Source organism: Salmo trutta, chromosome 23, assembly GCF_901001165.1.
Source record: "Salmo trutta chromosome 23, fSalTru1.1, whole genome shotgun sequence".
Lineage (NCBI taxonomy): Eukaryota > Metazoa > Chordata > Actinopteri > Salmoniformes > Salmonidae > Salmo > Salmo trutta.
The window spans coordinates 30,948,860-30,964,776 of NC_042979.1; the positions used below are offsets into that span (position 1 = coordinate 30,948,860).

Sequence of the window (15,917 nt, forward strand, 5' to 3'; positions counted from 1 at the left end):
GACAGATTATTTCATGTATAATTCACTGTATCACAATTCCAGTGGGTCAGAAGTTTACATACACTAAGTTGACTGTGCCTTTCAACAGCTTGGAAAATTCCAGAAAATGATGTCATGGCTTTAGAAGCTTCTGATTGGCTAATTGACATAATTTGAGTCAATTGGAGGTGTACCTGTGGATGTATTTCAAGGCCTACCTTCAAACTCAGTGCCTCTTTGCTTGACATCATGGGAAGAAAAAAAAATCAGCCAAGACCTCAGAAAAAATTGTAGAGCTCCACAAGTCTGGTTCATCTTTGGGAGCAATTTCCAAAAGCCTGAAGGTACCACGTTCATCTGTACAAACAATAGCATGCAAGTATAAACACCATGGGACCATGCAGCCGTCATACCGCTCAGGAAGGAGACACGTTCTGTCTCCTAGAGATTAACGTACTTTGGTGCGAAAAGCGCAAATCAATCCCAGAACAACAGCAGAGAACCTTGTGAAGATGCTGGAGGAAACAGGTACGAAAGTATCTATATCCACAGTAAACCGAGTCCTATATCGACATAACCTGGAAGGCTGCTCAGCAAGAAAGAAGCCACTGCTCCAAAACAGCCATATAAAAGCCAGACTACGGTTTTCAACTGCACATGGGGACAAAGATCATACCTTTTGGAGAAATGTCCTCTGGTCTGATGAAACAAAAATAGAACTGTTTGGCCATAATGACCATCATTATGTTTGGAGGAAAAAGGGGGAGGCTTGCAAGCCGACGAACACCATCCCAACCGTGAAGCACGGGGGTGGCAGCATCATGTTGTGGGGATGCTTAGCTGCAGGAGGGACTGGTGTGCTTCACAAAATAGATGGCATCATGAGTGAGGAAAATTATGTGGATAAATTAAAGCAACATCTCAAGACATCAGTCAGGAAGTTAAAGCTTGGTCGCAAATGGATCTTCCAAATGGACAATGGCCCCAAGCATACTTCCAAAGTTGTGGCAAAATGGCTTAAGGACAACAAAGTGAAGGTATTGGAGTGGCCATCACAAAGCCCTGACCTCAATCCTATAGAACATTTGTGGGCAGAACTGAAAAAGTGTGTGCGAGCAAGGATGCCTACAACCTGACTCACTTACACCAGCTCTATCAGGAGGAATGGGCCAAAATTCAGCCACCTTATTGTGGGAAGCTTGTGGAAGACTACCCGAAACATTTGACCCAAATTAAACAATTTAAAGGCAATGCTACCAAATACTAATAGAGTGTATGTAAACTTCTGAAACACTGGGAATGTGATGAAAGCATTAAAAGCTTAAATAAATAATTCTCTCTAATATTATTCTGACATTTTACATTCTTAAAATAAAGTGGTGATCCTAACTGACCTAAGACAATTTTTACTATTATTAAATGTCAGGAATTGTGAAAACTGAGTTTAAATGTATTTGGCTAAGGTGTATGTAAACTTCCGACTTCAACTGTACTTCATTTGTCCTTGTGTGTGTGTGTGTGTGTGTGTGTGTGTGTGTGCCTGTCTCTGTGTGTGCTTGTGCTTATGTGGTGTGTGGGTGCTTGCACGTCTGCATCTCGCCGTGCGTGCAGTCTCATAATAAGTTTCCACAGTGGGACAATGGTGCTAGACAGCTCTGAGACCCCTACACTCTCTCTGGTCTCTCTCTGGTCTCTCTCTGCTCTCTCAATTCAATTCAATTTAAAGGCTTTTTTGGCATGGGAAACATATGCTAACATTGCCAAAGCAAGTGAAATAGATAATAAACAAAGGTGAAATATACAATAAAAATGTACAGTAAACATTACACTCACAGAAGTTCCAAAAGAGTAAAGACATTTTAAATGTCATATTATGTCTATATACAGTGTTAAAACGATGTGCAAATAGTTAAAGTACAAAAGGGAAAATAAATAAACATAAATTTGGGTTGTATTTACAATGGTGTTTGTTCTTCACTGGTTGCCCTTTTCTTGTGGCAACAGGTCACACATCTTGCTGCTGTGATTGCACACTGTGGTATTTCACCCAGTAGATATGGGAGTTTATCAAAATTGGCTTTGTTTTTGATTTCTCTGTTGATCTGTGTAATCTGAGGAAATATGTTTGTCTAATATTGTCATACATTTGGCAGGAGGTTAGGAAGTGCAGCTCAGTTTCCACCTCATTTTGTGGGCAGTGTGCACATAGCCTTTCTCTTGAGAGCCAGGTCTGCCTATGGCGGCCTTTCTCAATAGCAAGGCTACAGTGCGTTGCAAAGTAATCATCCCCTTTGCGTTTTTCCTATTTTGTTGCATTACAACCTGTAATTTAAATGGATTTATATTTGGATTCCATGTAATGGACATACACAAAATAGTCCAAGTTGGTGAAGTGAAATTAAAAAAATAACATATTTCAAAATAAAAATAAAAATGTATAACAGAAAAGGGGTGCGTGCATATGTATTCACCGCTTTTGCTATGAAGCCCCTAATAAGATCTGGTGCAACCAATTACCTTCAGAAGTGACATAATTAGTTAAATAAAGTCCACCTGTGTGCAATCTAAGTGTCACATGATCTGTCACATGATCTCAGTATAAATACACCTGTTCTGAAAGGCCACAGAGTCTGCAACACCACTAAGCAAGGAGCACCACCAAGCAAGCGGCACCATGAAGACCAAGGAGCTCTCCAAAAGTTGTGGAGAAGTACAGATCAGGGTTGGGTTATAAAAAAATATAAAAAAACTTTTAACATCCCACGGAGCACCATTAAATCCATTATTAAAAAATGGAAAGAATATGGCACCACAACAAACCTGCCAAGAGAGGGCCGCCCACCAAAACTCACAGACCAGGCAAGGAGGGCATTAATCAGAGAGGCAACAAAGAGACCAAAGATAACCTTGAAAGAGCTGCAAAGCTCCACAGCGGAGATTAGAGTATATGTCCATAGGCCGCACACTCCACAGAGCTGGGCTTTACGGAAGAGTGGCCAAACAAAAGCCATTGCTTGAAGAAAAAAACAAGCAATCACGTTTAGTGTTTCCCAGAAGGCATGTGGGAGACTCCCCAAACATATGGAAGAAGGTACTCTGGTCAGATGAGACTAAAATTGAGCTTTTGGCCATCAAGGAAAACACTATTTCTGGCGCCAACCCAACACCTGTCATCACCCCGAGAATACCAGGGACTGGGAAACTGGTCAGAATTGAAGGAATGATGGATGGCGCTAAATACAGGGAAATTCTTCAAGGAAACCTGTTTCAGTCTTCCAGAGATTTGAGACTGGGACAGAGGTTTACCTTCCAGCAGGACAATTACCCTAAGCATACTGCTAAAGCAACACTTAAGTGGTTTGAGGGGAAACATTTAAACGTCTTGGAATGGCCTAGTCAAAGCCCAGACCACAATCCAATTGAGAATCTGTGGAATGACTTAAAGATTGCGGTACACCAGCTTGAAGGAGCTGGAGCAGTTTTGCCTTGAATAATGGGCAAAAATCCCAGTGGCTATAGAGACATACCCCAAGAGACTTGCAGCTGTAATTGCTGCAAAAGGTGGCTCTACAAAGTATTGACTTTGGGGGGGTGAATAGTTATGCACGCTCAAGATTTCTGTTCTTTTGTCTTATTTCTTGTTTGTTTCACAATAAAAAATCATTTTCATCTTCAAAGTGGTAGGCATGTTGTTTAAATCAAATGAAATCAAAAAACCCATTTTAATTCCAGGTTGTAAGGCAACAAAATAGGAAAAATGCCAAGGGGTGTGAATTCTTTCGCAAGCCACTGTATGGTCACTGAGTCTGTACATAGTCAAAGCTTTCCTTAAGTTTGGTTCTGTCACTGTGTACTCTCTGTTTAGGGCCAAATAGCATTCTAGTTTGCTCAGTTTTTTTGTTAATTCTTTCCAATGTGTCAGGGAATCATCTTTTTGTTTTTGATTTGGTTGGGTCTAATAGTGTTGCTGTCCAAGAACTCTGGGGTGTCTCTCTCTTTCTCCCTCTATCTCTGTTCTCTCCCTACTGTCTCACTCTGCTTTCTCACTCTGTTCTCTCTGCTCTCTCTCACTGTCTGCTCTCTTGCTCTGTTCTCTCTCTGCTCTCTCTTTCTCTCTGTTCTCTCACTGTTCTCTCTGTTCTCTGTCTGTTTTCTCTTCTCTTTCTCTGTTTTCGCTCTGCTCTCTCTGTTCTCTCACTGCTCGCTCTCTCTGTTCTCTCTCTGCTATCTCTCTATCTCTTTCTGCTCTCCCTCTTTGGGTATATGAGAGCACCTCTAGAAGGATGAACTCCTTCTCTCCTCTCTGCTTCCCACTCTCCTTTCTGCTTCCCACTCTCCTCCCCTGCTTCCCACTCTCCTCCCCTGCTTCCCCTATTTCCTCCCCTGCTTCCCCTATTTCCTCCCCTGCTTCCCCTCTCTCTTCCCTGCTCCCCTCTCTCTTCCCTGCTTTCCTCTCTCCTCCCCATCTTCCTCTCCCTCCCTCCTCCCCTCTGCCTTGGTTTCTCCTTGAACCATAAGAATGTTATCTTTTTTCCGTTTACTCTCTTCTCCTCCCCTCTCTTCTCTCTCTGCTCCTCTCCCTGGGTCTCCTAACACGGGCCCAAACGTCTGGCTACAGCCCTGAGAGAACAGAGAGGAGAGCTTAACATCTTCCTGTCACCACTTGGTTTCTGTCTTGTTTGTAGTCCATCTGGTTGCTGACCTTTAGGCGATATTTGCGCCGTGTGTGTGTGACTGTGTGTGCATGAGAGTAGACGAGTGTGTTATCTGCTCTTGTGATGGTCCACAGCACAGTGCTTGTATAGATGGGAGATCTTATCTCTCAGTTGACCTGTAGAAGTGTAGAGGAGCACAGTGAAACGTGCTCCCCCATCTACCACCAGCACTACCTCCTCCAACTACCTCCTCCACGCTCTTCCTCCATCCTCGTCCTCTTCCTCCTGCTCCCTCATCTACCACCTCCTCCTCCTCCTCCACGCTCTTCCTCCATCCTCATCCTCTTCCTCCTGCTCCCTCATCTACCACCACCACCTCCTCCTCCACGCTCTTCCTCCATCCTCATCCTCTTCCTTCTGCTCCCTCATCTACCACCTCCTCCTTCTCTCCAGTAGTATATCAGCTGACTCATTAGTCTGGCCTTATGCTCCTATGTCCATTAAGCCCAGCCATTACTCATCCCTGCAGCCTGGGCATACAGGGTCACTCACAGACAGGATGGATACCGCTCCTATTCACTCATAGATCACTTCCTGTTAATAACTTCTCTCTCCCTCTCCCTCTCACCCCCAGAGCAGCAGCAGGAAGAGATGTTGATGGAGGCAGGGTCACCAAAGAGGGGGGCTGGGGAGGAGGGGGGGTGTCCTGCTCTCTCTGTGTCTGAAGCAGGTGTCCCCTAAGTACACCAAGCAGTTCAGCTACCTGCGGACCGTGGAGCGCATTGCTGCCCTCTTCTTGCGGTTCCTGGGGGTCAAAGGTAACATGCCCCTGGGGCCCACCAACTTCAGAACCTTCATCAGGTACTACAGTACTATACTACCAAGTACTTAAATAAAAAGGGCATTATAAATACATATGATTGATTGATTTATTACTTGATTCATGATTGATTGTTTGTTTGTAGGAACTGTAAGCTGAGCAACAGTAACCTCTCCATGGCGTCTGTGGATACCGTCTACATTGACATAACAAGGCGCTGGGCCAACATGCTGCCTGACTCCAGGGAAGCAGGTATCCTCCAGCCAATCAGAACTAGGCAGAACTAGCTGCGACCTTTTAGAATTGAACAGTTCTCTGAATCCCCTCTGACAGCGCAGTGACAACATTTGGGCGAGTACCCTCTATGAATGATTCACCTTGGACCTGAAAATATTCAGAGGGGGAGGAAGGGAGGGGTGCAGCGGTACGGTTGATTGAATGTGGTTCCATGGTTTTCTCTCATTGGGCTCAGCTGGGATGGAGGGACTGTTTTTAGCGGCGTGCAACGCAAGGAGTCGTGAGCTGAATATTTGGTTCTATCCCAAAATGAGGGGGTGAGAATTTAGTCAGTAACCCTACGGGGGCAATAGGGAAACAGAGCCAATCTCTCACTGATGAGAGCCAATCTCTCACTGATTGTCACATTGCGAGGGAGGATGGTGTGTGTGTGTTGGGGGGGGATAAGGCAACTATTTATTAAAATAATGTTTTGTGTTTTGGGAAGTGAGAAATGCTGATTCAGGGCTTAAACTGAATGCTAAAAGCCCCTTATCACCTCAGGGCTTAAACTGAATGCTAAAAGCCCCTTATCACCTCAGGGCTTAAACTGAATGCTAAAAGCCCCTTATCACCTCAGGGCTTAAACTGAATGCTAAAAGCCCCTTATCACCTCAGAGGAAAGTCTCTCTCTCTCCCTCCCTTTTTCCGTCGCTCTCTTTACTTTGTGAAAATAACTATCTCTCCCTCCCTTTAATCCTTGTTTTTTACTCGTCCTAATGTTTTATTAAGAACCACTGCACAGTTTAATGAAAGGCATGGTAAAGAGCAGAGTAGAAGCTGGAATAAATTATGTGTAACTATATGAAAGAGATGTAGTCTACCTGTGTGTTTCTGGGTGTGTGTTAGGACAGTCTGAGCTGCCGTGTGTGTTGGTGAAGTTGATAGGTTTTTTAAAATTACATTGACCTCATTTTGATGTGGATACCTAGAGAGTAGTCTATGAACTGAGTCTATGAGCTGAGTTGGTGAGCCAAGGGTTAGGTTTGTTTATTTAGTTCCAATGAAGCATTAGCTCTAAACTGTAGCTGTGCCTTCAAGGTTTGTGTGAAGCTTTACCACTTCAGTAGATCTTATTTAGGAAGCACTAGTCAGATCTGTGGGAGAGTCATGAGATCCACATCCAGCGGGACAGGCAGGAGGAGGACAGCTGAGGGATTGAAGCAGCTCCTACTGCTTGCATGCCGTCTCTCTCTCCAAACATGAAGACTTAAAGGATGTAGAGAATATGTGAAATCCCTTTAACTTTTCAAAGCAGCTCAGCAGAAGTTTCTAGTAGCTCCTTCTTCAGGCTTGTATCCTTAGCTAGACATCCCCTTGGCACTGTGTGTGTGTGTATGTCATTTACTGGTTTAGTGTGGTTTATTATAAGTTCATCAGTATTGGAGAGTGACTTGACAATAATCGGGGGAATCAGTGAGATATATAGCGATGAACAGACACCTGGAAGAGTGAATCATGAATTTCAATGATCTATTATGTGTTTAGAAGTCTATTTGGATCTAACCTTTCTGTCTTTCTCTTTCTTTCTTTCTTTCTTTCTTTCTTTCTTTCTTTCTTTCTTTCTTTCTTTCTTTCTTTCTTTCTCTCTCTCTCTCTTTCTCTCAATTCAAATCAAGGAGCTTTATTGGCATGGGAAACATATGTTAACATTGCCAAAGCAAGTGAAGTAGATAATAAACAAAAGAGAAATAAATTATAAAATGAACAGTAGACATTACACTCACAGAAGTTCCAAAAGAATAAAGACATTTCAAATGTCATATTATGTCTATATGTACAGTGTTGTAACGATGTGCAAATGGTTAAAGTACAAAAGGGAAAGTAAATAAACATAAATATAGGTTGTACTTACAATGGTTATTCACTGGTTGCCCTTTTCTTGTGGCAACAGGTCACACATCTTTCTGCTGTGATGGCACACTGTGGTATTTCACCCAGTAGATATGGGAGTTTATCAAAGTCGGGTTTGTTTTCGAATTCTTTGTGGATCTGTGTAATCTGAGGTAAATATGTGTCTCTAATATGGTCATACATTTGGCAGGAGGTTAAGAAGTGCAGATCAGTTTCCACCTCATTTTGTGGGCAGTGTGCACATAGCCTGTCTTCTCTTGAGAGCCAGGTCTGCCTATGGCGGCCTTTCTCAATAGCAAGGCTATGGTCACTGAGTCTATACATAGTCAAAGCTTTCCTTTAGTTTGGGTCAGTCACAGTGGTCAGGTATTCTGCCACTGTGTACTCTCTGTTTAGGGCCAAATAGCATTCTAGTTTGCTCTGTTTCAAGTAATTATGTTTTGTCATGATTTGGTTGGGTCTAATTATGTTGCTGTCCTGGGGCTCTGTGGGGTCTGTTTGTGTTTATGGACATAGCCCCAGGACCAGCTTGCTTAGGGGACTCTTCTCCAGGTTCATGTCTCTGTAGGTGATGGCCTTGTTATGGAAGGTTTGGTAATCGCTTCCTTTTAGGTGGTTGTAGAATTGAACGTCTCTTTTCTGGATTTTGATCATTGGCGGGTTTCTGCCTAATTCTGCACTGCATGCATTATTTGGTGTTTTACATTGTACACAGAGGATATTTTTGCAGAAATCTGCATGCTGAGTCTCAAATTGGTGTTTGTCCCATTTTGTTAATTCTTGGATGGTGAGCGGACCCCAGACCTTACAACCATAAAGGGCAATGGATTCTATAACTGATTCACGTATTTTTGATATGTGAAATTGTATGTTCCTTTTGATGACATAGAAGGACCTTCTTGCCTTGTTTCTCAGATCGTTCACAGCTTTGTGGAAGTTACCTGTGGCGCTGATGTTTAGGCCGAGGTATGTATAGTTTTTTGTGTGCTCTAGGGCAACAGTGTCTAGATGGAATTTGTATTTGTGGTCCTGGTGACTGGGCCTTCTTTGGAACACCATTATTTTTGGTCTTACTGAGATTTACTGTCAGGATCCAGGTCTAGGATCTGTGTCGAAGATCTAGGTGCTGCTGTAGGCCCTCCTTGGTTGGTGACAGAAGCACCAGATCATCTGCAAACAGTAGACATTTGACTTCAGATTCTAGTAGGGTGAGGCTGGGTGCTGCAGTCTGTGCCCTTGCCAATTCGTTGATATATATGTTGAAGAGGGTGGAAGCTGCATCCCTGTCTCACCCCACGGCCCTGTGGAAAGAAATGTGTTTTCTGCCAATTTTAACCGCAGACTTGTTGTTTGTGTACATGTATTTTATAATGTCCTATGTTTTTCCACTAACACCACCAATTTGTATAGCAGACCCTCATGCCAAATTGAGTTGAAGGCTTTTTTTTAAATCAACAAAGCTTTAGAAGACTTTGTCTTTGTTTTGGTTTGTTTGTTTGTCAATTAGGATGTGTGGGGTGAATACGTGGTCTGTTGTATGATAATTTGGTAAAAAGCCAATTTGACATTTGCTCAGTACATTGTTTTCACTGAGGAAATGTACAAGTCTGCTGTTAATGATAATGCAGAGAATTTTATTTTCTCTCTCTCTTTCTCTCTCTCTCTCTCTCTCTCTCTCTCTCTCTCTCTCTCTCTCTCTCTCTCTCTCTCTCTCTCTCTCTCTCTACCACATCTCTCTCTCTCTCTCTCTCTCTCTACCACATCTCTCTCTCTCTCTCTCTCTCTCTCTCTACCACATCTCTCTCTCTCTCTCTCTCTCTCTACCACATCTCTCTCTCTACCACATCTCTCTCTCTCTCTCTCTCTCTCTCTCTACCACATCTCTCTCTCTCTCTACCACATCTCTCTCTCTCTCTCTCTCTACCACATCTCTCTCTCTCTCTCTCTCTCTCTCTCTACCACATCTCTCTCTCTCTCTCTCTCTCTCTACCACATCTCTCTCTCTCTCTCTCTCTCTCTACCACATCTCTCTCTCTCTCTCTCTCTCTCTCTACCACATCTCTCTCTCTCTCTCTCTCTCTCTACCACATCTCTCTCTCTCTCTCTCTCTCTCTACCACATCTCTCTCTCTCTCTCTCTCTACCACATCTCTCTCTCTCTCTCTCTCTCTACCACATCTCTCTCTCTCTCTCTCTCTCTCTACCACATCTCTCTCTCTCTCTCTCTCTCTACCACATCTCTCTCTCTCTACCACATCTCTCTCTACCACATCTCTCTCTCTCTCTCTCTCTCTACCACATCTCTACCACATCTCTCTCTCTCTACCACATCTCTTCTATCCTTCTCCTGTCAGGCATGAGTCTCCAGGCATTTGTGGAGGCTTTCTTCTACCCGGCCCAGTGCAGGTTCAAGTCTCTCTGCTGGAGATGTGTGAGGCTCAGCTGGAGGAGTAGGGAGTCCTGGAAGATCTCTTCCTGAGAACAGCACCTGGTCCAACAGGCGCTCTGTGAGCTACAGTAGGACCCACCCCGGCAGGACTCACCACCCCCACCATACATCCACCCCAGGCCAGGCCCTGTCAGCCCCTCAGCTCTGCTCCCCGGCAAACCTGCGCAGGGCCTCCTCCCAGGACTACCGGCTGCACCAGAGACTACGACCCACACACACACACACACACACACACAAGGCCAATGTAGAGAACTGACCTGACTCAGGGCCTCCTCCCAGGACTACCGGCTGCACCAGAGACTACAACCCCCCCCCCCCCCCCCCCCCCCCCCCCCCCCCCCCCACACACACACACACACACACACACACAAGGCCAATGTAGAGAACTGACCTGACTCAGGGCCTCCTCCCAGGACTACCGGCTGGACCAGAGACTACGACCCACACACACACAAGGCCAATGTGGAGAACTGACCTGACTCAGGGCTAAGAAGCTATTCTCCCACACACAGACCTCACAGAGGAGCACACAGACTGACTCCCTCTCCACTGGAAGTCCCCCAGGGTGTACTGTCAAGAGCAGATAGACAGATTGTAGGGAGCTGACCTCAGAGGCTGACTTCCAGGAGAACTGTTCTGGGCTTGATTACTTTTCCTTGTGAAGAGGAGAAGGGGGGGAGGAAGCTAGTGCATAAGGTGGTTGAGGAAGCGGGTGAACAAGGGATGAAGGTATATAGAGGGATAGAAGGGAGTTTGTTCTCTCTGTGTGTGTGTGTGTGTGTGTGTGTGTGTGTGTGTGTGTGTGCCTCCTTTCATCCCTGTCAAGCTACCCACTGGACTATCACACACGTTTTGCTCTTCTATCCTCGTGGGGACCTGAAATTAATTTCCATTCAAAATCCTATTTTCCCTAATCCCTAACCTTAACCTGTTACTCTAACGTCTAACCCTAAACCTAACCCCTTAACCTAACTCTAATTCTAATTCTAACCCTAACCCTAATTGTGACCCTAACCCAAAGCCTAACCCCTAAGCTTAAAATAGCCTTTGTCCTCATGGGGATGTGGGAAATGTCCCCCAGAGGGAGAGTTATCCTTGTTTTACTGTCCTTGTGGGGACTTTCTGGGATTTTATGTCCCCACAAGGATAAAAGAACCAACCAACACACACACACACACACACACACACACAGCAGTGTTACAATCACACAGTCAGTGTGTGTTTCTTGTATGTATCTGAGCATTTGCATGATAGTTTTAGAACCTATAACATTTGCACAGGTGTGTGTGTGCATGTGTGTGCATGCTTGTGTGTGTTATTGTATTTGCGAAAATTGCCAGCAGTTTTGCCATTCGGCTGTTTCAGCTCACAGAAGCATATATTTTGCGATTCGATACTGTGATTTTATTGGAATTCGATGCTCCAAACATATTGCTCACTGTATGTCTACTGTAGAGGGACAAGAGAAAGCCATGAATATAAATGTTTTGGAATATAAAAGTGGTCAGCTCAAAACATGTTGACTCACCATTTAAAAGAAGATTGAGAACTAGCTATAGGCTGATAAATACATGTACAGCCGCTAGCTAGCTAACATTAACAACCAAGCAACATTTTCTATTATATATAATATATATATATATATATATATACACGTTTTTACAAGTCGATACTTGGAGTCACAGTATTGATATAAAACTAGCAAAAATTACGGGCTATGGTTTGATTTAGGACTGGGCATTTCCTCTGCTTTCATAACAATAACATAGCAGCCTTAGACACACAGCAGTGGGAAAGAGAGAGGGTCACTCAAAATGTCCACCACAGACCCAATGTCAGCACATCTTCTATAACATCCTATACCCTATGTAATGTACTGTATAGGAAATAAGGTGTGATTTCAGACAGAACCACAGCTGTCATGTTTACAAATACCGTGTCATTCATATCCATAGGAATGTTTTAATAGTATTTTATTTCTGTTGGTTTGTTTTCCACATAATTTATTCACGTCAGTCATTGTCATCTATAAACAGTTGCTCTATTGCATTGCTGCTTGCAGGAGAATAAAACTAAACAGTAAAGCTATCATGGTTCCTGCAGGACTGTGGGCTGCTGCTTGTCTACACTGAACACCATAACAAAGAACACACAAAATGTTTTGTGACCCCACTATGTAAAAAAATAAATTGTAATCAACAGCCAATGTTTCGTTTTTTTTTATTTGGGCTATGGCAGTCTTACAAATCAGTTTGACAGTGTTCTTGAAAGTAATTCAATCTGAAGACAGTATGGTTTGAAGTGACTGAAATGCATCAGAAAGGTATTGGGATGTTCAGAACTTCATCAGGCAAGAAATAATTTTGCATGATCATTGATGCTGTTCTTTTCCCCCCAGTCTGATTTAGTGCCTGGTCTCGTCCACTCAGTTCTAACGGCTTGTGGCCATTGTAGAGGGAAACAGAAAAGACACGTGTTCCTGAGAGTTATCTTTTTAGTGATGGAGTTATAATATGTTGTAGCTTAATAAAACATTCAAAAGATAGAGACACATTTGTAGGAAGAAAACAGAAACCACTCTGTCTATTATAACTGCATCTAGTGGCTACGGGTTCTATGAACCAAGTGCAAATGTTCTCTCACGACCACATTTTCAACCCCTCATTTGGGAAACCCTGAGTTAAGACTATAGACGTTTGCTCCATCATCTCATACTGTACTTCACCACAGCATCTGAGAATATATGCTCAACCATAACCTCCACTGGGATGTACTGCACGTCTGTTTATAGCACTGTAATACAGAATAAAGGACTGCATTTAAACCAGTTGAAAGGGTTTTTCTTGATGTCTCTATTAATGGATACTGACAGTTGTGTGTGTGTGTGTGTGTGCTGGCAGGTCCTATCATCCCTTGATTAACATGAAGAGGTTAACCACTTGATGATTTATCTCTGATACTCAAACACCATGGCCTGTGACCTCCCCTCACCATTCTGTCTCTCTACCTCTCCCTCACTCTCTCTCTCTCCTCCCCCCTCTTTCAGTCTTTCTTTCACTCTCCTCTTTATGCCACTTCTCTCTATTTCGATCTTTCTCTTTTCCCAATTATCCAACCCTCGCCCTACAGAAGAATGGGATGAATACTGGATACTGATTGGAGAGCATGAGAGTGGGATCCCCCTCATTGATCAGTGTTAGAGTGGGATCCCCCTCATTGATCAGTGTTAGAGTGGGATCCCCCTCATTAATCAGTGTTAGAGTGGGATCCCCTTCATTAATCAGTGTTAGAGTGGGATCCCCTTCATTAATCAGTGTTAGAGTGGGATCCCCCTCATTAATCAGTGTTAGAGTTCTGGGACATTGTAAAGTCCATGGAGAATAAGAACACCTCCTCCCAACTGCCCAGTGCACTGAGGATAGGAAACTCTGTCACCACCGATAAGCCCACTATAATTGAGAATTTCAATAAGCATTTTTCTACGGCTGGCCATGCTTTCCACCTAACTACCCCTACTGCATTCAACAGCACTGCACCCCCCACAGCTACTCGCCCAAACCTCCCCCATTTCTCCTTCTCCCAAATCCATTCAGCTGATGTTCTGAAAGAGCTGCAAAATCTGGACCCCTACAAATCAGCTGGGCTTGACAATCTGGACCCTTTCTTTCTAAAATTATCTGCCGAAATGATTGCAACCCCTATTACTAGCCTGTTCAACCTCTCTTTCGTGTCGTCTGAGATTCCCATAGATTGGAAAGCAGCTGCTGTCATCCCCCTCTTCAAAGGAGGTGACACTCTTGACCCAAATTGCTACAGACCTATATCCATCCTACCCTGCCTTTCTAAGGTCTTCGAAAGCCAAGTCAACAACCAGATTACCGACTATTTCGAATCCCACCGCACCCTCTCCGCTATGCAATCTGGTTTCAGAGCTGGTCATGGGTGCACCTCAGCCACGCTCAAGGTCCTAAACGACATCGTAACCGCCATCGATAAGAAACAATACTGTGCTGCCATATTCATTGACCTGGCCAAAGCTTTTGACTCTGTTAATCACCACATCCTCATCGGCAGACTTAGTAGCCTTGGTTTCTCAAACGATTGCGTCGCCTGGTTCACCAACTACTTCTCTGACAGAGTTCAGTGTGTCAAATCGGAGGGCCTACTGTCTGGACCTCTGGCAGTCTCTATGGGGGTACCACAGGGTTCAATTCTTGGGCCAACTCTTTTCTCTGTATACATAAATGATGTCGCTCTTGCTGCTGGTGAATCTCTGATCCACCTCTACGCAGACGACACCATTCTGTATACTTCTGGCCCTTCTTTGGACACTGTGTTAACCTCTTACATCTACACGTTCCGCTAGCGGAACGTTAGGACAACAATGCAGAGTTTGAAGCACAAAATGAACTATTACAACTATTTTAACTTTCATAAAATCACAAGTGCAATACTCCAAATTAAAGCTATATCTCTTGGTAATCTATCCCCAGTGTCATATTTAAAAAAAAAAATTCTGCGAAAGCAAACCATGCATTATCGCTCAGTTAGCAAACATTTAGTACAGTTACTAACGAGGAATTATTAGTCGCAAAAGTCACAAATACCAATGAAATTCGTGAATTACCTTTGAAAATCTTCTTCTTTGGCAATACAGAAGGTCATGACGAAACAATAAATGGTTGTTTTGTTCGATAAAATCTATTTTTATAAGCTAAAACGAAACATTTTGTAAACGGCTTCTGTCGTGAATTCGGTGTCCTTCAACTTTTGGAGGTAACTTCTCAGTCTAACGTTGTGTTTATCTATTCATGGTTGGCTTCAGAGCAATACTATGTTTGTTAGTAGCACAGCCAAACTTGCTTGTTCATTCCCGGGACCTATTGACCGATAGGTACTCATTTGAACACACCAACCTCCTACCTCATTGCGCACCAATGATATGGCCATTGCTTCATTGATTGACTGTATTTCGGCCCAATGACCACTGATCGTCTTGAAATCTAGCTTGGGAGATAGCCAATGAGCTGAGGTAAACGGCGATGTGGGACGATTCGAACCAGGTAGATGATCCTACGTCTAAAACTCACGCGTAAAGACAAGACCATTCGCCATTGAAATTTCAACTGGAGTAGCCACACTATTTACGCACAGGACTTTCGCTTGTTAGTATTGCTTTTACCGGAGTTATGGCAGCCAAATCAGGGAAATCGAAGGCGAAATTGAATTATAGAGATGTTAGAGAGATTATTGAAGAAATAGATCGGGAAAGTGATAGTGAATTGTATACCTTTGATTCGGATAGTTTTCACTCGATAGATTCTAAAACTGAGGACATGTTTATTCATGGGGAAGACGCAATATTAGACGCGTAAGTACCGTTATATTATTATATAAGATATTATTTATTTGAGTTTTATAAAAAAAAAAAAAAAAATTTTTTTTTCTAATTGGAAATGCAATTGAGAGTTGTTCCCTGCTCCTATATAGAATCTGTGTCTGTGTGTCTGTATATGTTAGCAATTTTATTGTATACATTGTACATTGTATATTATCAAAACAATATTTTAGAAATGCTATTTTATTGAATGGTTCTGTGTGTGTTATTATTTCACAGTGATAGCGACTCTGACTGGGAGCCCCCAGTGCCAAGATGCCCATCCCCCACTGAAGCTGGTCCTTCCAGGAGGACCCCTGCTGTCTCTGGCACCACACCCGCCCGGCCATCTAGAGGTGTGAAGTCCGGGACAAAGAGGCGGAAGAGGGGAGGTGTGGAACCTGCTGGCAGAGAGGAGGAGGGGTGCTGGCACTCTGTGGAAGAGGAGGATGTGGCCCCACCTCCTCCATTGTTCAGACCAAAAAGGCCACCAGGACCTCAGCTAGAC

General features: G+C 43.6%; 1 protein-coding gene across 1 annotated transcript in view; it reads left to right on the forward strand.

Moving 5' to 3' along the window:
- Positions 1-10,062, forward strand: part of LOC115160298 (tubulin polyglutamylase TTLL11-like) — a 55,779-nt gene extending 45,717 nt beyond the window's left edge. The window contains exons 2-4 of the mRNA XM_029710659.1: positions 5,274-5,495; positions 5,600-5,706; positions 9,938-10,062. Coding sequence (XP_029566519.1) covers positions 5,458-5,495; positions 5,600-5,706; positions 9,938-10,062 — 270 coding nt within the window. The 5' untranslated portion in view covers positions 5,274-5,457. The remainder of the gene's footprint in view (positions 1-5,273; positions 5,496-5,599; positions 5,707-9,937) is intronic.
- The last annotated feature ends 5,855 nt before the right edge of the window (positions 10,063-15,917 follow it).